This window comes from Chrysemys picta, chromosome 21, assembly GCF_011386835.1.
Source record: "Chrysemys picta bellii isolate R12L10 chromosome 21, ASM1138683v2, whole genome shotgun sequence".
Taxonomy (NCBI): domain Eukaryota; kingdom Metazoa; phylum Chordata; order Testudines; family Emydidae; genus Chrysemys; species Chrysemys picta.
The window spans coordinates 9322245-9344407 of NC_088811.1; the positions used below are offsets into that span (position 1 = coordinate 9322245).

Sequence of the window (22163 nt, forward strand, 5' to 3'; positions counted from 1 at the left end):
CCTGCTGCCCATTAATTTCATTTGGTGGCCCCTAGTTCTTATATTATGGGAACAAGTAAATAACTTTTCCTTATTCACTTTCTCCACATCACTCATGATTTTATATACCTCTATCATATCCCCCTTTAGTCTCCTCTTTCCAAGCTGAAAAGTCCTAGCCTCTTTAATCTCTTCTCATGTGGGACCCATTCCGAACCCCTAATCATTTTAGTTGCCCTTCTCTGAACCTTTTCTAATGCCAGTACACTAGAAACAGATGCTGACCATAAAGTGAAACTGACTTGGGCCCTCCCGTTCTACACCGAGCCCTGTTAACTTCAGTGAGATGCTGTACAGGTGCTGTGCTCCACCAGCACAAATTTCCTAGCAGGTTGGGGACCACAGGGAGAGAAATTGTTAAGAGTAAGAAGTCAATTGGATTTTTAAATTTGTTTCCGTTTGAATCGCCTAGGGTGTCGCTTGTAATAGCACCAACAAGTTAGGATGATTGAATCTAGGAATTGTAAGCAGTGTCCCTTTAATTGCTTGCCCTTCGGCTGAAGGTCCCAGCACACCCAGGTACAAGGCACCAGCTGTGCAGCCACAAGTCCTAGGTATGTCCTTCCATTCCATCGGTATCAATGGAAGGTTAATGGATGGGAGTGGCCAGTGGTCGTGGAAGGTCTGTGCTTAGTGGTGAATTATATTTTATACCTTTTTGGTCTCCTTTCGAGAACCCCTCCTGCTGCTGAATTGTATATACTATATATAAACAGCAACAACATGGCAGCATAAACAATCTGGAATCTCATTTAAACAATTCTACCATTAGGAAGCTACTTGGCATTTCCCCTGGCCAATCAGTGCATTATTTAAGACACCAATGCGGGAGCACTTTAACGACACCAGTCTAGTTAAATGCTACAACCATCACCAGTGTGGACACAGTTATATCAGTATAAAAGGTGCTTATACCGTTATAGGTATTCCTGAAGGGGAATAAGATCTACATTTATAATGGTGTAACTTCATCCACATGAGGGGTTGTATTACTATGGAGCGGGGGAGGGGGGGGCGGAAATCATCACACTAATAACTGAACTCATCAAGTTGGAATGAAAAGTGTGTGTAAAGCAGCCTGTATTCAAATCACTGTATTTTCTAGACCTGCTCCTCGGTTAGCGCTCCAGCCGCTGCTCCCCTCAATAGAGCTGCAACGCTGGCATATTACAAAAGGTTGGCTGTAGGCACAGCCAGCATGAGCCCGAAACAAGAAAAGTTGTGATGTGGGGCAATTAGAAGACAGCGAAAACTGCAGTGATTGATCCAACTGACTATGAATGGGAAGGTCAGATTAAAATTCCAGGATCCGGACCCACCCCGTTTGGTTCTGGGCTGGATCAAAACCCAGAAAGGGTCTGATTTGTTTGTGTGGGTATCAGCCAAGGACTGAGAGTGGGATTTCTGTCTAACGGGGAAGTGCATTTTTGAAGCTGTATTAGTCACATGACTGATGATCAGTTGCTGATATGTAGTCAGGTGGGATGGCCTTGGGCTGCTTTGGTCGATTTTTACCTGGTCTCTCCTGGTGTTTTTCTGTTTTTTAGCTAGCGGGAGCCCTGGACTTTGCCTGGGTGCCCTTTGCTGAGGCGTTTGTATAAAACCAAAAGTGAAGTAATGCTCAGAAGAGACTGGGGATTCAAGGAAGGGCTGGGCTCATGAGAGTTTAGATCCAAAAACTCACGAAAGCACCAAAAGAAAGTTTGGCACCATTTAATCCAACCTCAGACCCTAGCTCTGATTGCACCCTGAGTTCCACTCCCCGTCTAACTCTAACTGGAATTGAGGTTTCATCCTCTACGCCCGTCTGGAGCCAGGATGTACATCCACCACAGCATAGCTAGGATGACACAATCCTTGGCGTAGCTTCTTATCACTACACCCACACTCCAGATAGGTCAAGTCAATGGCTCTCAAAGGAAGTTGACATCAGGTCTGCCCTATGCCCCTCCCACCGCAGTTGTTCCAGCTATAGCCACCTGCATGTGAGTGAGGTGTTTGTGTGGACACATGAGTTAACAGGAACACTCAGCACTCAGGCTATCCCTGGGGTGAACTCGCCTAGTGCAGGCAAGCGCTGTGTGTTTGTACAGCACCTCACGCAGTAAAAATAGTAATGCCTAGATCTTATCTAGCACTTGTCATCAGTAGCTCTCGAAGCACTTGACAAAGGAGGGCGGTATTGTAATCCCCATTTTACAGGTGGGGAAACTGAGGCACTAAGGGGACGTGACTTGCTCAAGATCACCGAGCAGGCCAATGACAGAGCCATAAACAGAACCCAGGTCTCCTAAATCCCAATCCAGTGTTCTAACCAGTAGGTCACACCGCACACACTCATAGAGGGGGTCATATTTCTCTGTGGGAGACTTAAACCAAGACTGCACAAAGCACCAGCAAACATCCTGCTCTGGCCACAGAGGGGACCACGGGGAGAGCGAGATGTTACCGCATCTATTTTGCCCATCTGTGATTTCCTCTGTCCCCAGTTTTAGAGAAGGAGGCTGACTAACCCCAGCTCAGGAGATCTCACTCTGCACAAGGAACAAGAACTCTTTGTAATGATGTCAAATCTTTCCCATCAATCTGTGATCAGCTGCCCCGGTGTGAGAGAGAGACAATGTGATCTCTCCTATGATGTGATGGGGATGACTAAAAGACAAACCCAGACTGAGACGAAACTGCCTTCATGTTTGCAGCATCAGCTTCAGCTCTGCCTTCTCTGGGACAAGCGTATGGTTGCCCCATGGCTCCATTATACCTGTGGAAAGGGTCTCTAAGGCCACTGAGAAATTCCTCTGTGACATAATGAATCCCCACGTGACATAGAGCTGGTATGGCAGGCTCTGTTATGTTCGTGGCACACACAAAGAGAAGTTTGTTAAAAACACAACTACTCTTGCTGGAAGGTTGTAAGATAACATTACTTCATTTCTTAGAATTCAGAACAACAACACACAAAACCAAAAACCAGAGAGAGACAAAGCAGGCTGCTCCCTAAAAAAAAAAGAGAGGCTCAACTCTCCCCACCTTACTCTAGGCTGGCTGGCTCAGACTCTCTGATCGCACACTTCCCTACAGAGCGTCCCCTTGCCTGCAACAAGACTAGGAAACCCCTTACAATTTGAAGTGTCAGTTTACAATTCCAGCACATTTTTTCAAATATGCCACACTGTCCACCCCCTTGGGGCACTTGCCAGCATAGGGGAGGTGTTTGGGGCATCCCTGGGGGAAAGGAGGTGTGACCAGAGGTCTGTGGCCTTCTGGCAATTCCTGACTGCTGAACAACTCGAAGGGGCTGTGCGCAGCCAGGAGAAAGCTAGGTAGTGTTATCTTACAACCTTCCAGTAAGAGTATTTGTGTTTTTAATGAAAGGCAAGTGAGAGCAGGGAACCCTCCACAACCTGCAATAACGTATATAACCCAGGGCCAGACACCAGAGCTATCGCAGACGCTGGTGTCTCGAAGCAGCATGAGGCACTTGCTAGGACCTCAAGGAGTTTGTGAGCAGCCTGTTATCAGCCCCAACCCAGCTGGGAGGTCAGCCCCATTTTGCAGCACCCCTGCCACACCCAGATTTAATTGGAGGAGCCCCCAGGCACAAGTGACAACTAGGTTGCACCTCTTCTGGTCCCAGGCTCTCCTAGCCAATAGAAACACAGCACTAACCGAGCCATATGTTACCTCCCTGGGCTAATTAACCCTGTTCTGCTGGATCCTAACAACAGCTCGGACTAGACTGGGATTGAAGGAGTTTTAAATCCGACACCGTGGCTGGCAGACCAGAAGCACACTTTAAACCCTAGGGTAGACAGGGCAAGTTGTAGTTTAACATGCCTTAGCTGGGGGAGGTGAAGCCGTTCTCACAGTGAAAGGGATAGGAGACAATCGCAGAGTCTCACCCTTCTCTCCAGCACACCTAATGCTCAGCAGAAACCATGGGAATCCTGCCGATTGCGGCCCAGATAAAAGGAACCGAGAGTTTCGTGCTTTGTCATCCTTTCGCAACTCTCATCAGCTGGCTGTTATTTCCCTGGGACTGTTTATATTTGTGGCTCGCCGCCCCCGGTTTGCTGAACAGGGCTAGTTTTTGTTGCCTCCGTCAGGGAGTTTGATGCATCACAGGGATTCGGAAACCGAGTTCCTCTCTCGGGATTTGGCAGAGCAGCGACGGGCAAGTCTAATGCAGCGCAAATGCCCTGACATGTTCGCTGTCTGTCTCCAGTGCCTCATCCTACAGGTAGAGTGAGTTAATAACTAACCCCCTCGCCCCCTCCAGACCCTCAGCGGAATGTCAGTGACTTACAGCTGAATCACCAACCATGGCAGCAACAGCCCCCCAGGCCACCAAGGCTCTGAATGCTGCTGGTTAATAATAAAGGAGCCGAGGCAGCAGATTTGCAATTGGGCTTCTCCCTCCCTCCTCCGGTTTGTTTTGACTCCACAGCGGCCTGGATTGGGAAGTGGCGTAATTAGGTCCGGGGGGTTGGAGGCATCAACAGCAAAATAAGATGAAGGCTCTTCCGTATGCCACTTGCCTCGGGTTGGGTCGGCAGCAGCGGCCCTCGTTTCTAGGGTCAGCCCGTTTCTAGGGCCTACGTTCCCAGGCATCCACAAAGCTCTGAGGTCCCCTTCACTTCTATTGGGGAAGATCCTGGGCATCAAGACTAAAGACTCAGGCGTCTGAGGTTCTAGACTCTATCCCTGTGCTATGGAGGAGGTCAGCCTAGAAGAGCCCAATGGTCCCTTTTGGCCTTAGAATTAATTATCTCCATTTTGCAGATGAGGAACTGAGGCCCAGAGAAGCGAAGCAACTTGCCCCAAGTCACTCAGGGAGTCGGCGTCAGAGCAGGGATTTGACCCTGGGTCACCCATGTCCCAAGTCAGCTCCCTAACCACTGCACCATTCATGTAGGGGAGAAGCCCCCTTCACTGGAAGTTTCCTTCATGAATAAATTGGTGTGTGGCTCATTTTTGGTCCATGTCCCACATTTGTGTCCCCGCGTTTGGGCCTTAGCAGGTTGAGGGGTGTGATCAGCTGCGGTTGCACCCGAGACCTCTCCCACCAAAGGACAGACATCGACCACTTGGGTGAGAAGGCAAAGTCCATTAGCTGAGAGCAGCAGCAGTCAGCTGTCTTCTGCGGATCAGTCACAGAGGAGGCTGCGGAGACATCTGCCAGTGCCTGGACACACATACCGTTGTCCTTCGGGATCTTGCGCTGCTCGTGAGTTTCATTTTCCCGGCCTGTGCGAATGTGGCTGTTCTTCGTCTTGCCTCCTTTGGGGAAGTATTGATAACGTTGGAGGAAGCCAAGCGTAGGTCCTGATCCTGTGATGTGCCCTCCGCGCTCACAGCACACGTGTGTCCTCCCAGCTCCTCCAGGAAATTATTTCTGTGTCCATCCTGCTGGAGGCCTATTGAGCTCAGTTACAAGACGAGCCGGTGAGGAATGATACTTAGCCTTTCCATAGCGCTCGTCATCTGTAGAGCTCCATATGCGTCCCAGAGATGATGAAGCATCATGTTCCTTATTATACAGATGAGGAAACTGAGGCACGGAGAAGTGAGGCATGTGACTTGCCCAAGGTCACACGGTGAGCCAGTGGCAGAGTCAGGAATAGAACCCAGGAGTCCTGCCTCCTCCTCTGGTGCCAGATGATGAAAGGTAAAGTCATAAGGGCTGACAAAGGGCCCAGCCACGTGGGTAGGGACCCAGTGTGGAATCAAGAGCTTTTCCGTACAAAAAGGTTACAGCAACCTAGCGTTTGTGGGTGGAAAGCAGAGTGGTGGCTCTGGGTCCCCGCCCTTCTCCAGGGGCTGCCTGGAGCTTCAGTGAACCCAAGGAAAGAGGTATGACCCTGCCCAGGGCCAGGGCTGATCGAAGGGCAGACAGGGCCGCTGATGGACATAAACCAGGTATTCTTCTACCTTGCACAGCATCATTAAAATAAGCCTGTCTGGTGGATAAGGCACTGGGCTGGGTCTCAGGAGACCGAAGTTCTACTCGCTAGCCTTGTCACTGACCTGCTTGGTGAAATTACTTCTCTCTCTCCATCTCTGGTTCCTCTCCCACTCGTCTTGTCTATTTGCACCGTGTTCACTGGAGGTAGACTAGTGGGCATCAAGACTAAAGACTCAAGAGTCTGAGGTTATAGACTCTATCCGTGGTATTGACATGGTACCCATCACCATAGCAACTGGGAACCTCACATTTATGCTCCCCACAGCCCTGTCAGGTAGGATAGTGCTCTAGTTCAAACAAGTAGATGGACAGCCCCTAGCACAATGGGGCCCTGATCTTGGCTGGGGCCTGTAGATGCTACCGTAATACAAATAAATACTACGACTACTAATATAAGCTCTGCTTCCATTGACAGGCTCCTGGGAATGGGCGACGTGGCTGCAAAATTTGTATATAGGACAGACTTGCCCCTACCTCTCACCTTCCCACGGCCTATTGCTAATACATTGGCAGCTCTGCCTCATTCCAGCATGGGAATGAATCATTCTCTCTTTTGTACGCTCTCTCTAATTTCCCCTCATCCTTCCGCGACCTAAAAACAAAATAACGAAGAGCAGCAGAGGGAGTGCATTGGAGTCCCTGCCTGCCTCCCTGCCAGCGCTGCATCTCAGATTCCAGATATTCAGGTTGATGACAGGGCTTCACGGTCCCCACCCATGGGATGCTGCATTAGAGTCCTGGAGTGGCGAGCTAACCTGCCTGGAAGGAGATAGGTCTCAGCTCCTGATCCCTGCTCTTGCTACAAATGTCCCCACGAGCCTCTAATCTCCTTCGCCCAGACCTGCGCTACCACCCCACTGTGCAGAAACCCCTGCCCATCTCATGCACAGAGGTATCCCTAGGTATGTGAGCCCCACAGCTGAAAATAACTTCTCCTAGTTCAAGGGGATGGCTGGATGTGTTCGTACTTACCTTCCCAGGAATATACTGCAATATTTTGTCTGTGGTCATGTCTCTCTCCTGCCCTGACTCAATACCAAAGAGGCTGGCCAGTTTTTTCTTGCTGTCTTGTCTGCAAAGAAACAAAAACATGTAGGCCAAAGCTGGTATATTGCAAACCCCAGCTCAGAAATAAGGAAGCGGGCAAGCCAAACAAGCAGTTTGCCACTAGCCTCCTAATCATCCCAGCCCAATAAACGGCTGATAATCAGCCTGCAAGAATTTTAATGGCTTTTCCAGGCACTTGTTGGCTGGTCTTTGTTTTGTTTACTTATCTTTGCATAACCAAAATGCTCAACAAGCCCTGTCTGCATCTCTAGCTTGGCCCTGCATCTATCTCTAGCTTGGCCCTGCGTCCCAGCTTCCCCAGGCAAGAGATGGAGGCGATGCTGGGGATGTCTTACCAGCACTCACCCACTCCATTTTATTCCATCTTTGTGTCTTTCCTGTCTCTGTCCTCCGAATCCCAGGACTGTTCTATCCCGACCCCTTCGGACGCACACTCATGCCCATGTTAACGTGCCCTGCTGCCGCTCCCAGATGTAATTTACCATTTGGGTCATCGGGGCTGCTTTTGCCAGGATTCCTAAGCAGTTTTCTCTCTTTAAACCACATTGCAACAGTTAACGCTATGGGGACCAAATTATCCTCTGCAATGGACTGAAGACCCCGTCCCGCAAGCTGCTGACTGACCTCAAAGCCCAGCAGTGCCCATGGGAGTTACAACACACAGGATCAGGCCGTTACACTGCGAGCTTCTCGGGGCCGGCGATCTTGGGCCCGATTCTCCTCTCCCTCACATCTGTTTTACCCCAGAACAACTCCATTGCAACTGCCTTCCTTCGGTGGAATTATTGCCGACTTACAACGACGTCAGGGAGAAGAGAAACACTCCTGACATCTTGTCCATTTGTTTGTAAAGCCCTGAGCCTACAAGGTTTAGGAATGATCTCCTGAAGCCAGCTGGTGCATCCCACCAATAATGCAATGATTTTTTTCCAGCTTCAGACAACGTAAAAGGAAACCACAACCTTCAACCAAGGCTCGGCTCCCCGCTGCAGCCTAGAACATGCCTGGTAGGCAGCACTCCTGGAAGGTCCCCCTTCACACACACACCCGGGGGTGGGGAATAGCAGGAAGCAATACAGATTACGTCCTTGTTATCATGGAGCTTAACAAGTGGCTGGGGGCTGCAGAGATCTGCAATATTTCTGCTATTTGCACGGGACCTTCCTAGAGGCTCAGTGTAACACTACTATTATCCATGTATCTCCGGGGTGCCGCTGCTGCCCATCACCGTAGTATCTGACTGTGCGCCTTCCAGGACAAATTGATACCAATAGCAAAGTCCCTACAAGACTTCCTGGAGTCTCTGGCTCGTCTCCCTTTTCAGGGTGAAAATGCTGCTCACATTATGTAGCTAAAAATGCCTGGCTCTGAAGCATCTCTCTCTCTCTCTCTCGCTCTGAGCCTGGCTTTTACAATCACTCACTTTCTTGGACTTAGCAACAGAGGGTCCTGTGGCACCTTTGAGACTAACAGAAGTACTGGGAGCATAAGCTTTCGTGGGTAAGAACCTCACTTCTTCTTCAGAAGTGAGGTTCTTACCCACGAAAGCTTATGCTCCCAGTACTTCTGTTAGTCTCAAAGGTGCCACAGGACCCTCTGTTGCTTTTTACAGATTCAGACTAACACGGCTACCCCTCTGATTTCTTGGACTTGTGACCCATCAGTGTCAGAACCAGGAATCACTAGCGCCACCAGTAAATCCATCTGCAGCCCCCCCGGCAAGTCTCGTGGGAACGAGTTTTTTCAGTTTCAAATCCAAACGAAATAAATCAACCAGCCCTTTCTCCCAGGGGCAACGTGACCGGGCCGTTCCCCCGCCAGAGCCTGAGAAGACCTCGCTCTCTGCCCCTCGCTGCAAACTGGGCTCGCTCCTGGCTGGCCAACCCCACGCGAAACCGGGCAACAGACACATTTTGCTCAGCCTGTCTGCAGCTCCCAGGTATCCAGGGAAGGACTGGGGCTTGCACAGGGCAAAGCCGGCTGGGAATAACTCTAAAACAAGCCCAGATCAAAGCGACACCCATCTACTTACTCTTTCTTCAGGGAAGGTTTCCTGCTGAAGGAGTGTCTGAATCTCCCCGGTGGCTGGGGAACACACGTTATGTTCCCCATGTTGAGAGCGGCTGGGCTAGTCCAGGGGTACCAGGGAGCGAAGTGCTACCGGCAGGGAGAGAGAGGGAGTGAGGAGCTGGGGAAGTTTGCAAGCATGTGTCATGCACACATTCCATCCCTACTTCCGTCTGCGGTGACTCTTGTGGGTGTGAGCAAACAGCCTTTTGGCCAAGGGCTGGGCCATTGGGTTCTCTCCCCTACCCCCGCCTGGGAACTCCGGAGCGTTAGGGGAGGGATTTGGGCAGGTGAACCAAAAAAGTCCCTTTGGCACCACCTGGGATTTTTGATACCGGGCTGGGGAAGAGGGCAGGGGGCTGAGCGGTTGGTGCTTGGCGAGGAATTTTAATCACGGTTAGATAAGAGGGATTCCAGCCACGGAAGCATTTAGGTCTCACTGCTGCAATCTGATCCCACAGGCAGCCCCCTGCAGAGCCCCACGAAAGCCAAGGAGCAGAGGTACAGTGTGTGTGGATCCAGTTGCAGGACTGGAGCCTTAAAAGGACACGGTTGGGGTTTCAGGGCTCCTATCCTGACGCGCCTTTATTTTTCTTAATGACTTGGTTTGCAGAAGCCATTGCCTTCTTATAGAAGCATTTCCATATATATTTCTTCTAACTCAAAAAGTGCTGCATCCCACAGGGGGGATTTCTGCCTTCGCCCTCATCTTGCCAGCTAAAGAGGAATTAACCAGAGAACAAATTAGTGGCGGCTTAATTGCAAGTGCTCATAATGTACTGTACGAGCATAAAGTCCAGGCCAGCCATGTCTATATTTGGGGCTTTAAAAAGGGCCAATTTCACAAAGCTGAAAACCATTATGAGCCAAATCAGCAGGAAGAAAGAATTTGAAGAGCGAAACGACAATGATAATTGGGGACTGTTTACAAACATTTTACTAAGATGGCCAAAAGACACAGGCAAGAAAGAATTTAGAGTGTAAGCTCTTTGGGGCACAGCACCATGGCACAACGGGGTTCTGGCCCATGACTGGGGCCTGTAGAGGCTACGATAGACCCAGACTAAATACATAATAGGGTTACAATGGTTAAAAAAACAAACCAGCTTAGGGGGAAAGTGAAAGCAGCTATAAAAACAAAACAAAAACAACCCCCCAGTATAACAACCCCCTCCATAACAAATGGAGAAAAGGGGAAGATGACAGCAGCAATGAATCTAAATTAGAAGCTAGGAAGCACGGAAAGACACAAGGAGGAATCTTTGGCCAGCAGAGAAAAAGACACTAAAGAGGTTTTGGAGTCCTAGCAGGAGTCTTGGTCCATTGTTGGATGGAAATGGTAGAATTGACAATGATAGTACAGAAAAGACAGAAATGTTCAATAAATATTTCTGTTCTCTGATTAGGAAAAAGACAGGATGAAATATTTTTCATTTCAACAGTAACTAAAGAGAATGTTAAACAGCAGCTGTTAAAGCTTCCAAACATTGACATTTTCAAATCAGCCGGTCTAGGTAACTTGCATCCAAGAGTTTTAAAAGAGCTGGCCCGGGAGCTTTCTGGACTGTTAATGTTGATTTGCAGTAAGTTTTGGAATGCTGGGGGTGCTCCAGAGGACAGGGAGAAAGCTAATGTACTTATATTTTAAAAGAGTAAATGAGATGGCCTGTATAATTATAGGCCTGTCAGCCTGACATCGATTCCAGGCAAAATAATGGAACAGCAGATAGGAGAATTGATTAATCAAGACTTAAAGGAGGTTAATATAATTAATGCCGAGGAGATTACAGGTTTGGTTGATAAAGGTAATAGGGTTGATGTAATAGTTTTCTGTAAGGGGTCTGACTTGGTACTGCTTGATATTTTGATTCAAAGACTAGAAAAATATAAAATTGACATGGCACACATTAAATGGATTAAAAGCTGGCTAACTGCCAGATCTCAAAATGTAATTGTAAATGGGGACTCTTCACTGAGTGGCTGTGTATCTAGTAGGGTACCATAGGGATTGGTTTTTGGCCCTTTGCCTTTTTATCAGTGACATGGAAGAAAACATAAAATAGGTATCTGGGACACTTTGTAGATGACACAGAGTTTGGGAGAGTGGTAAATAATGAGGAGGACAGGTCCCTGGTACAGAGCGATCGGGATCGCATGGTAAGCTGGGTGCAAGCAAACGATATGCATTTTAATACATCCATATGTAAGGTTGTAATCAGCTGAACATGAGCTCCCGGGAAGACGCTGTGGCCAAAAGGGCTGATGTGGTCCTTGGATGTATGAGCAGGGCAATCGTGAGTATTCCTCTGTATCTGGCAGTGGTGCTACCACTCCTGCAATGCTGTGTGTAGTTTTGGTGTCCGCTTTGCACGCTGAGGATTGACAAGTCAGAGAGGAGCCATTAGAATGATGACGGGATTAGCAAACCTGCCGTGTACGGAAAGACTCAGGGAGCTCCAGCCATTCAGCTTAAAAGCTGCAGTTTCTAGGTCCCCACATGGGGAACAGAAATTTGGTAATACAGGGCTCTTCAGTCTAGCAGACAGAGATCTCACGAGAGCCAACGGCTGGAAGCTGAAGCTGGACAGGTTTAGACTCGAAAGAAATTACAGATTTATAACTGCGAAGGTAATTAACCAGTCAAACAACTTACCCAGGCTTGCTCCATCACTGGCCATTTTTAAAATCCAGAGCCAATGTGATTCTAAAAGAGCTGCAGTAGTTCAGATAGGAAGTAATGGAAGGCCGGCCTATGGGCTGTGCTATGCAGATCCGACTACGTGATGATATTGGTCCCTTCTGGCTTTGTCATCTCGAAATCATATGTATTTAAATCAGTCCCATATTATCCTGCCATTCCAGAGAAGCCCTACAATAACAAACCAGCACGTGCTGCCCATCCCTCAGGAGACATCCTCTACTAAACCCCCTCCTGCGGCTGCAATGTGTGCATTGTCGATTCCCTCAAACAACGAACCCGTGTGCAAGCGTCGCATGGAAGGGAACAAACATTGTGGGAAGGAAGCAGGTTTCAGTTGCAGTCTTTCAGGTGCAACTATTCTTACAGTCAGTAAAGGGACTGTTCTCCTTAAAGAATATTGCTAATGGGAGAAAACAAACCTACTCCATTTTTTTGTAGGTCCTGCAAATAAATATAGCCACGCTCACAGGGACGCAGCCAATGAATGGCTAATAAAGTGAACCTGTTGGAGCCTGCACTGAATGGGATGTGTCAAAGCAGCCCCTGCCATGGGATTGCTGTGTATACGTCATTTGGAGACCCCAAAGTTCGTAGGACTACAGTGCGGCCCCTTCCCCCCACCCCTGCTTGCTCCACAGCCAGTAATAGGAGAGGCTGCACCGGGGTTGGGAGCAGACGGGCTCTGGGCTTTGGGAAGCTTTATGCAACTGGCAGTTATTTATAGAAACCTGAGAGCGGGGTGAGGGCCTGGGCAGCAATGCAGAGCAGGTGGGAGGCCCTCGGAAAGCGAATACCACAGCATACTCCAGCATTACTTCTGCATGGGGTGGTGGGCCCTTGCTGTAAGTAGCAAGAGGGGGAAAGGTTTCTCCTCTTGAGTCCTCACTGGGGGCAGTTACAGCTCTCAGTCCCCCCTCCTGCGAAAGGAGCTCAGCATTTCCCCCTAGGCTGCAGTGACTGAGTGCAGCTGGCAAGGGCGGCTCTGATCCGTAGCAGGCTTCCCCTGCTGTTCAGCTGAGCCAACCGGCCACTCCTGCCTCTAGGCAGGACCCCCGAGACATTCCTAGGTGAAAGCGGGATGTTTCTTGTCTGCTTCTCATTTCCACCCCGGGGCAACAGCTGTCAGCAGCTCTGGGGCTGGGGACTCGCAGGGGGGCTAGTGCTGGCCTTCAGCCACAGGGAGAGGTGTAAATCAGCAAATTAAAGCCCCTCGAGTTTGCACTACTCGGACCCAATGGTGTTTTTCTGCACCTCTAGCCAATGCTTGTGGCCAGTCGCAGCGCACCCCTGGTGGGACGTTGAAGAGGCAGGTGTTGTGGGACCTTCTTCTGGGGCATGGGAAAGGGCCACTTTTAGAGGTTTAAATCACAGCAGACTCATGCCAACCTGCCATCGTAAGCAGCCCACGAACAGCCACTACTGAGGAGTGGGGTGAGGGGCAAGTACGACAACAAACAAGGGGTCGTGGGCCAGCCAAGCTGCTCCCTTAGCGCACCTGGACTCTGCGTACCCAGGTGCAAATACCATCAGGGCAGCCGCCCTATGCCCTGGGCTCATGTGACTCCCACACCCATGTACACTGGCCGGGGGGATGGATAGAGCGTGTTCTGGCTTATGCTGAGTTCAGCTCACTGAGCAGGTGCAATGCTGGCCCAGGCCCTGGGGTGGCATTTGCAATGGTGAGTCCAGGGCAGTCCTGGCTGCAGACATCCACAGCGGCTCCGTTCCCATCGCAGCCTGCGGGAGGGTCAAAGGGTGGCGTGTTCTAAGCAGAGACCCAGGAATGCCCAAGTTTTAGCCTCAGCGCCTCCAAAACTGAGCAACCTGCTCCACCTTGCCAAGCGCTTGGGTGACGCGCTTCCCTGCCTCAGTTTCCCCCCTTAGCAAAACCTAGCTGGGAATAGGTCGCCTACCCGAAGCAAGGCGAAGAAGAGCAATAAGTGGCTGATGGGGCAGGATCCAGTAGTCAAGAAAACCTCTTTATTTTACACATTGGCTTGTATTGCTTGTTTCCCTCCCCCCCCCCCCCCCCGTGTAGTGCAAAAATCGAGAAAAAAAACGAACAGAGAATTCCTCATAAATAAATCATAACTGACATAAATAAAAATGACATTTGGACGGGGGGAGAATCAGTCGCCTCTCAGCTAGGCCAAGCGTATCCCTCCGCCAGGATGGGACTAGAGAATCCCCTTCCCCACCCGACCTTGGGGCAGGCTCTAGTGGGGCAGCAGGACATGCTCCCTGGGCGACACACGGCAACCCATGCTGCCGCTCAGCCTTGTGCCCCCCAGAAGGGAGCCTGCCGTTCAGCGACGCTGCCCTGCCGGGAATACCTCCCCGCGGCCGTTGTCTTATTAATAATGCTGTGTGTTAGTCAGAGCCCACGATGTCAAACGGGACAAGAAACGAATAGTTAACAGCAGCCCTGCCCACTCAAATCTCTCTCTCTCTCTCTCTCTCTCTCTCCAGCCCTGGATTGTCACTCCTTGTGCCGGTGGCAGGCACCCTGCACCAGCGCTGTCGTCCCCTGCAGGCTGCTTTTCCAACCGGGGCCACGGCTTTTTCCATGACCAGCAAAGACTCCATTGGGTCTGAACTGCATCACAACCGGGGTAGAGCGACTGCACGCTCCACACCTGAGGCGCTGCTCCCTGCCCCGCCAGCCTATCCTCTCAGCTCCAAGCCCCCCGATTCAGATGAGTACAGTACTTAGCAGCAGCGTCCCCGTCACACCGCAGTATTGCTAGTGCCAGCTGGAGGGGATGGGGCCATTGCTTTCAAACCGGCAGCTACTGGATTAACCGAGGTCTACTTCCTTCCCTCAACAATGTCTTCCTGGCCCCTCCACTTCCCTTCCTCTGGCGCTAGCTGGTTCCCTCCCAGGGGGTGGGGAAGAGACTGGCCTATGGTGCCCTCACTCCCTCTGCCCTACTCATGGGCCACAGCAGAAACCCCAGGACTTCTGCCAAGTCATAGCGGCTGGCACCGCTGCAGCTCTGAAATGCCCATGGAGCTCTAGGCTCGCCTCTTGGGCTCCCTCCCTAGGAGTCTCTTCTGTCTCCTTGGAAGGGAGCAAAAGGTGGCGTGCACACAGACACACACACACACGACTGCACCACTACTTTGGGTGAGACAGTGTCTTGTGACCTAGTTAACCCAAAACAGTGGCCACGAAATAGGTCGATGCTCTTGCCGTGCTAATAGGGAGCTCATTTCAATCGCGGGCTCGGGGGCGTCGGGACGTCAAAAGGGCATCGTCGGCCGCATACAGGAATGTGACAGCCGTTGAACTGCGGCTGGCTGCTTCAGGGACTTGGCAAAGGAGAAAGGAATGAAAAGATTTAAAATAGATTTAAAAGCCTACTTCGGCCCGAAAAGCCCAGAACATGTCTTTGGGTAGAGGGCAGGGAGAGCAGCCAGTGGCCCTTTCTAAAGTGTCTCAACCTGGGCACCAAAAAATCTCCAGTCACTTCCGGAGATATACGTCAGCGAGTATTTTCACACGTGGAATCTAAAGGATGATGAAGTGGGGAGGAGAGAGAATCAGGGGAAGAAAGGAAGAAAGAGAAAGAAACAGTCACAGAACATCCTCCCAGTGCTATTGAGGTATCAGTGGTTTAGCCATTCCTATGCACCATGGGGAACACCTGTTAACCTGTCTTCATGCAAACCACACACACAACATGGCCTATGCAGTGAAACACATCTTAAGCCACCACTCAGGAGGTTCTGTGGTACAGGTGGGTCTATACGGCCAACCGTGAGCATTACAGTACAAGATGATTCAACCGTTTGAGTGGTAGTTTAAGACAGGGAGTTGCTAGCTGCAAATGGTCCCTTCTGTGCTGGTTTCACTGTACATATGGCCTCTCTCACACACTTACTTCTAGGCCATAGGCATTGTCCAATAGATCATTTAAAAAAATGCCGCTGGCTCGTTCCTTTCATCCCTTCCCACGTCGGCGGAGAGAACGGGATGGGATGGGGAACACCAGAATAATTTAAAAAAATAAAGTTAATAAGAATTAAAATTAAAAGATTAGCATCATAAATACAAATGGCAGACACATTAAATAAATAACACAGTGCGACCCTGCGGCCTGTGCCACCTGCCGGGTCGTACTGTTATAGGGAACCAAGGGCCTGGCCCAAGCCTAGATCCTTCTTTGTGGACAGGGAAGCAACGTGTAGGCTGGATTGTTCCCAGCCGCCGGGTTAACACAATGACACAGACACGTGTGCAGCGGGCGGCAACGCAGTAATTTGTAACAGTGGGACGGCGACTGCCCCCGAGCCGGTGAACTCGTTAAATCCATCTGGCCGGTGGGGAACCTCCGTAGTGATGGCAAATCGGGATTGACAGCGAGCGGGACGGGGTCAGCAGAGGATGGAGATGCCGGAGGGCTTGGGATGCTCCACACAGTTTTGTGGCCTTCTTCCCGCCGCATCCCCCGGCTGCGGTTTTTAAGGCATCGATCAGACACCCGTGCGCCAGTCTCGGCGGCATTAACAGTGCGCTGGAGGCTCAGTACAGAGAGTTTGGCTAAGGTAGCATTCCGAGGAGTGGTGGTACATTCAGCGGTTTCCTGGAGAAGCACCATACGCGGGAGTCACCCACCCCCGGCGCTCCCGTCCGCCTGGATCCTTCCTCGCGTGGCTGTCCAGCGTGCAGCACATGTTGGGGCATGGTAAATCCTAAAAGCAGCAATGGTTTCGGCTGGGCCTGGCCGGCCCCAAAAGTCAGTTGAGTCATGGGCAGGTTTGTGGATGGAGCCAAGAGCTCCCCCCGCCGTACACGCCGGCAGAGGGGACTCTTGAATGGAAAGTGCCATTCTGACTCTCAGCACGCTGATCTGAAGTGTGCACCAAGAGAGGCAGAGCCCCCGAGGGGCCCGCGGAATTGCAGTGGGCCGGGGCTGGAGGCAGCAGCCGGGACCCCCCCACTCCGGTCTACAGAGACTGGCTGCTACAGGGGTCAGGCCAGGGTGGCCTTGCGCTCCTCCATACGCTGGTGCCCCCTGGAGGTAAGGTACGACTGGATTCTTTGTCAAAGGCTCGTCGAGGACACGGAGAGGGTGGGCGAGGAGGGGGGCGGGAAGTTGAGCAGTTCCAGCACCGCCACCCCCACGCTGCTCCGCCGCGTGAACATGCACGAGGCCGCCACCCACTTGTTGGTGCGGGGGTTGTACTTCTCGATGGAGTTGAGGCTGGAGCTCCCGTCGTTCCCGCCCACCGCGTACAGCCACCCGTCCATGGCCACCAGGTCATGGGTGCTCCTGCAAGCGACAGCACAGAGGACGGCGTTAATGAGCCAGGCTTTGGACGTCCCTCGGCAGATCCCCAACCAGGGTTGCGGGGGCTCGGCCCTCTGGAAGGCAGGCAGGAGTTGGGGACCCGAAAAGGGCCACATCAAAATCAGCAGAGCCTTTTGGCCTAAGTGATTTGCCCAGGGTCTCGTAGGGAGTCAGTGGGAAAGCCAGAAATAGAACCCAGGAATCCTGGTTCCCAGCCCCTGGTCCTAACCACAGTTTGGTCCATAATTTAGGCTCCTAAATTACATTATTTGAAAGTGATCCCTCTGCTAGCTGCAGGAAGTGCCAAACACCTATGTTTAGAAGGCCGAGATACTTCCCCAGTGACCATGTCAAAGGCCATGTGCTTCCTGTATTAGGGATTGGCGAGCGGTAAGTCGGGAATCATTTATGCCCAGGTAGGATTGTTAGGGCGGCAAAGACTCTGCAGGCTGCCCCCGCTTGCTCATGTCTACGTGGTTCATGCAACAGGCACTGCTGATCATGCAGCATTGACAGGTGAGCACACAGCATGGAGGTCCCTGACCTCCCAGCGGAGAGCTTCCCGGCTGCAGTGACAGCAGGCCAGCTTGCTCGGTCGGCCAAGCTATGCCTGGTCATTGCTGCACCTTGATGGCTGCAGAATGACGTGCTCCAGTGAGTGATGGTTCTCTCCAACCCAAGAAATCCCCATGGCCGGTGTGACAGACTGGAGCACAGCCTGGGTCCGCCTCGGACCGGTCTCCCCAACTCCCCAGTTTAGATGGGAGCTGGAGAACGGGGGGGAGCCCTACCTCCGAATGTTCATGGGGGCCACGCTCTCCCAGGTGTTGGTTTTCGGGTTGTAGCGCTCCACGGAGTTAAGGCAGCTGGTGCCGTCGTTGCCGCCGGCCACATAGAGCATCCCTTCCAGCACGGCCACACCGGCGCTGCTCCGGCGGCTCAGCATGTTGGCGATCGGGGTCCATGTGTTGATCTTGGAGGAAAGGGGAGAAGCGCCCATGAGAGCACATCTGGGTTAGCGAGCGATACCCGCGGGCGATTATCCTCCCATCCCAGCCGTTCAATGGCGACACCACCATCCGGTCACACTCCAGACCCTGCTCTGCTCCCCGTTCGCAACTCTTAACACGACAGCCCTCCAGGAGGAAGGACCCCTGTAGGACCCACCACCCACATTCCAGCAGGGGGCACCAAAGAGTCAGCAGCTAAAGATAGCTCAGTGGTTTGCGCATTGGCCTACTAAACCCAGGGTTGTGAGTTCAATCCTTGAGGGGGCCACTTAGGGATCTGGGGCAAAATCAGTATTTGGTCCTGCTAGTGAAGGCAGGGGGCTGGACTTGATCACCTTTCAGGGTCCCTTCCAGCTCTATGAGATAGGTATATCTCCAAGCAAGTTCCGATGACCCCGGCGGAAAATCTGACCTTGGTTGCAGCAGGTTAAATTAGTCAGCCGCCAGCCATCCTGCCTGCTGTTATCAGATAAAGGGCAGAGGTGATGGAAGAGGCTTTTGAGGGAACACAAAGGCCCCCCAAGGAGATGGCAGGAGGGGAGTTCTCCAGGAAATGGTTTTCTAGGCTGCACCGTTCCACCCCAATGCAGCTAGATCCAGCAATTATTCTTTGTTCACTAACACGAATACGTATGTCTCTCTCTGTCCCCCCCTCCCCCCCTGCATGAGAAGCTTACAAACATTATCAGCCCAACTCTGTGCTCAGTTTTACGGGCACCCTCCTTTCCTAAAGCATTAAACACAAAACTGCTTTAAAATCAAGAAGAAAAAAAAATGTTTAAACCCCAGAGAATTCACACCTCTATTTATTTTAAAGAGACCTCTGCCGGCAGGTTCAAGCAACTTCAGCTGTTAACAACAGGACCCTGGTCTCCGGGTCCCTAAAATTTGGCTTAACTATCAGGAACTCGAGCTGCCCATCAGCTCCAGGACAGAGCCCCAAAGTGGCCATGCGGGTAGCTGTGTCTATTTCTACAGCTCTGTCGGGGAGTCCCAGCGGCGGCCCACAGGGGCACCGTTCAGAACCTTGTTTCTGACCCTCTTTTTCCTGAGCCAAGCCTTTGTAGGGGAGCCTACCACACCCGTGAGCCCGCAGCGGTCCGCTGGAGCTTGTCAGCTTGCAATAATGGCCGCACACAAGGTGGCAACACAGCTGCACGTGCTGGGAAAGGGGGAGGGGTCCACCGTGAGACCCCCACCCCAGGTGGAAGGGATCTAGAGAATTGAACAGAGAATTGTTAACGGACCTACAGAATTCCACAGCAGGGCGATAGACAGCTAGGATGGTTTAACCCCCCCGGCCCCCCGAGAGGATCTCACGCTGTTAGGTTCTGTAGCATTTAGAGTCATTTCTGTAGCCCCCTGTTGTGTTTTCCTCTGTTCACTTTCTAGAGGGCTTGGCCACAGGGTCCTTTTCAGAGAAGGGACGGGAAGGAAAGCGTTAATTGCGCTCGCTTGCCTTTACCTGCGGCTCGTACTTCTCCACCGTGGCTAAGTGGGATGAGCTGTCATATCCCCCCACAGCGTAGAGATTGCCATCTGCAAAACACCGTCATGCACAGAGTCAGCCGCAGAGCCCTCCACGAGGGCCGTGTTACCGGCCGGGATGGATCCCGGCCTGACGTGCCGCAGATCTGGGCAGCCAGGAACGCAAGGGAGCGGCAGAGCAGCCGACAGGCAAACCTACACCAAGCAGCAGGACCCACCCTGGGGAGGATGTGCTCACAGAGCAGCTCATGCAGCTTCCCCTCTTCCCCCGCCAAGCCTCCGCTGTATGGGGGCCGCATCTGGCGCGGGGAGTCGTTAAATATTCATCAGGCCATTTCTCTCCTGCGCAGCGAGGGCTCCGTGCCGAGAGAGCAGCCTGGGGAGCTTGCTCGCCTGCAGCCGCCCCCAACCGGCTCGTTACGGGCCGTGCGAGCGCTTCCCGCCGCCACAATTAAGCTTTATTTTTAGCCAGCAAGGCAGCGGCGGCAGGAGCAGCAGGTTGCCGCGGGGGCTGATCCATAACGCAGCGCCAGGCAGAGAGCACACCACGGGGGGAGAAGGAGCGAGCGCGAGCGAAGGAACCACTGAGTCAGCACGGAGTAAGCGAAAGAGCAGAGACAAGAGGGGATTAATGTACGTGCAGCACAGAACCCAGCACAGCGAGGAGCTGCTCCCGCAGCTGGTGCCATTGGCAGCACTGACACGCGCCATGGTGAATGCGCCGGGCCAATTAGAGACTGATTTGTGCACGGGTGATTATCACCACCCAGCTCTCCCTGTACGGCGGTGCTCTCTGTTTATCCACAGAATAACCCGTAGCTCTTACATAGATCATCCCTAGCTCTCAAAGCGCTTTACAAAGGAGGACAGTATGGGATTATCCCCATTTCACAGATGGGGAATACTGAGGCATGGAGCGGTGAAGTGACTTGCCCAAGGTCACCCAGCAGGCCAGTGACAGAGCTGGGAATAATACCGTGGTCTCCCAAGCTCAGTCCAATGCTCCATCCTCTAGGCCAGTGGTTCTAAAAATTATTTGATCTTTGTGTCTGTCATCGTTTATGCCCTCCCCTTCCCCCCCGCCACACAGGTACATCACTTGAATCAGTTTCAGCGTCTCATTCCAGGTTTATTTTTTCTGTTGCACAAACGAGCCAGTGTATCGAGAGCAAAAGCAAAATGGCCATTGTGGTCCGGGCGTCCAATGAAGTGTGTAACAAAGGGATTAACGTATAGATGACAACACCTTCGTATAATGCTAGGCAAGCGTCACAGAAATCCGTCAAAATGCGCAGCGCCAGCTGAGGACGTGACACATCTGGAGGAATCGGCGTTGCTAGTTATTCGTTGCTGGGGGTAAGATGTGCGCAGGAAGTTTCTTTTTCCTAAAACTTCTGCCCCCCCCCCCCCAAATATGTTCTGCGCCTAGAGTGTGAGAACCTCTGCTACTTGGCCAGTGTTTCTCAACCACCAGTCTGTGGACCGGCGCTGGTCCTGGAGATCTTTCTGACCGTTTAGGAAGGCAACAAGCTGGTCCCTGGTATCACAAAGATTGAGAAACACGGCTTTAGGGCACACTGCCTCCCCACTGCCAGCTTCCCACATGGAGTGGTCCCCTCAGGAAGCGAGGGGAACCAGCTGTGACCACACCTCATTCCACACGGGTCACTGGCCAGCTGCCGGACTTCCCAGGCAGGATTGCTCTGTCCTGGAGGTGAAGCAAGGGGGGATGGGGTCCAGAGTGAAAGTCAGAGACTGGGCTGCATCCCCGATTGTGATGGGTTCTCTGGGTGACCCTGGGAAGTCATTTCCCCCAACCCCTGGGTGCCTCAGTTTCCCCATCCATCAAATAGCGATTGTGATGCTGGTCTGCTTTTGCAAAGCGCTCAAATCTACGCTAGGCATGTGCAAAATGTTGGTACTTTTGACCTTGTGGGGAAAGGCCCAGCGTCCCATTACAAGGCTCAGCGTGCGTATAGGGAGACATTTCAATGGAAAGGTACATATGATATCAAGCCACTGTTGTTATGTTATTTTGACCACTAAAAGCCAGCCGGATCCGGACGAGGGTTATTATTAAATCTCTTTAGATCAACGATGCACCCACTCCCTGTCGGGTCATCAAGCCGCTGAGAATTTTGCTGCTCTAGAAAAATCAGCGTTTTCCTAGGCTGCAGGGAGTGTTTTTGACAAAAACCTTCCAAACACAGCCAGTTACGGGTCTTTGCACCAAATGTTATTTTAAAGAGAACAATGCTACACGCATTCAGTTGGGCCATCTGGTTTGGGCTATGCCATTTCACAGCCCCCACTACACCTCCCCAACTCTCGCCATAGGTTGACACGAAGACACAGCCCATGGACTCCAATGTTTCCAATATCCAGTGTCCCACCTTGAGCCCAGAACCCCGAGGTGGATGCAGAGAGATGGCCTGACTTGGAGCAAAGCTTGCTAAGATCTATAGCCCGTTACCATATTAGAGTAGCACCGACCTAGAGGCCCCAACCAAGAAACCTGTGGTAGTCCAATA

The 22163-nt window shown here is 51.8% G+C and overlaps 2 protein-coding genes across 5 annotated transcripts in view; both read right to left on the reverse strand.

Moving 5' to 3' along the window:
* The window catches only part of LOC101939822 (pleckstrin homology domain-containing family N member 1), a 42631-nt gene extending 33319 nt beyond the window's left edge, over nucleotides 1–9312 (reverse strand). The window contains exons 1-2 of the mRNA XM_005292887.5: nucleotides 9105–9312; nucleotides 6977–7076 (exon numbers count right to left, since the gene is read on the reverse strand). Coding sequence (XP_005292944.2) covers nucleotides 6977–7076; nucleotides 9105–9184 — 180 coding nt within the window. The 5' untranslated portion in view covers nucleotides 9185–9312. The remainder of the gene's footprint in view (nucleotides 1–6976; nucleotides 7077–9104) is intronic.
* A 4214-nt stretch (nucleotides 9313–13526) lies between these two features.
* The window catches only part of KLHL17 (kelch like family member 17), a 37986-nt gene continuing 29349 nt past the window's right edge, over nucleotides 13527–22163 (reverse strand). For all 4 annotated transcript variants that reach the window (XM_065574916.1, XM_008167265.4, XM_065574915.1 and 1 more), the window contains 3 exons: nucleotides 19610–19683; nucleotides 17926–18107; nucleotides 13527–17116 (listed from right to left, as the gene is read on the reverse strand). In XM_065574916.1, coding sequence (XP_065430988.1) covers nucleotides 16888–17116; nucleotides 17926–18107; nucleotides 19610–19683 — 485 coding nt within the window. In that variant the 3' untranslated portion in view covers nucleotides 13527–16887. The remainder of the gene's footprint in view (nucleotides 17117–17925; nucleotides 18108–19609; nucleotides 19684–22163) is intronic.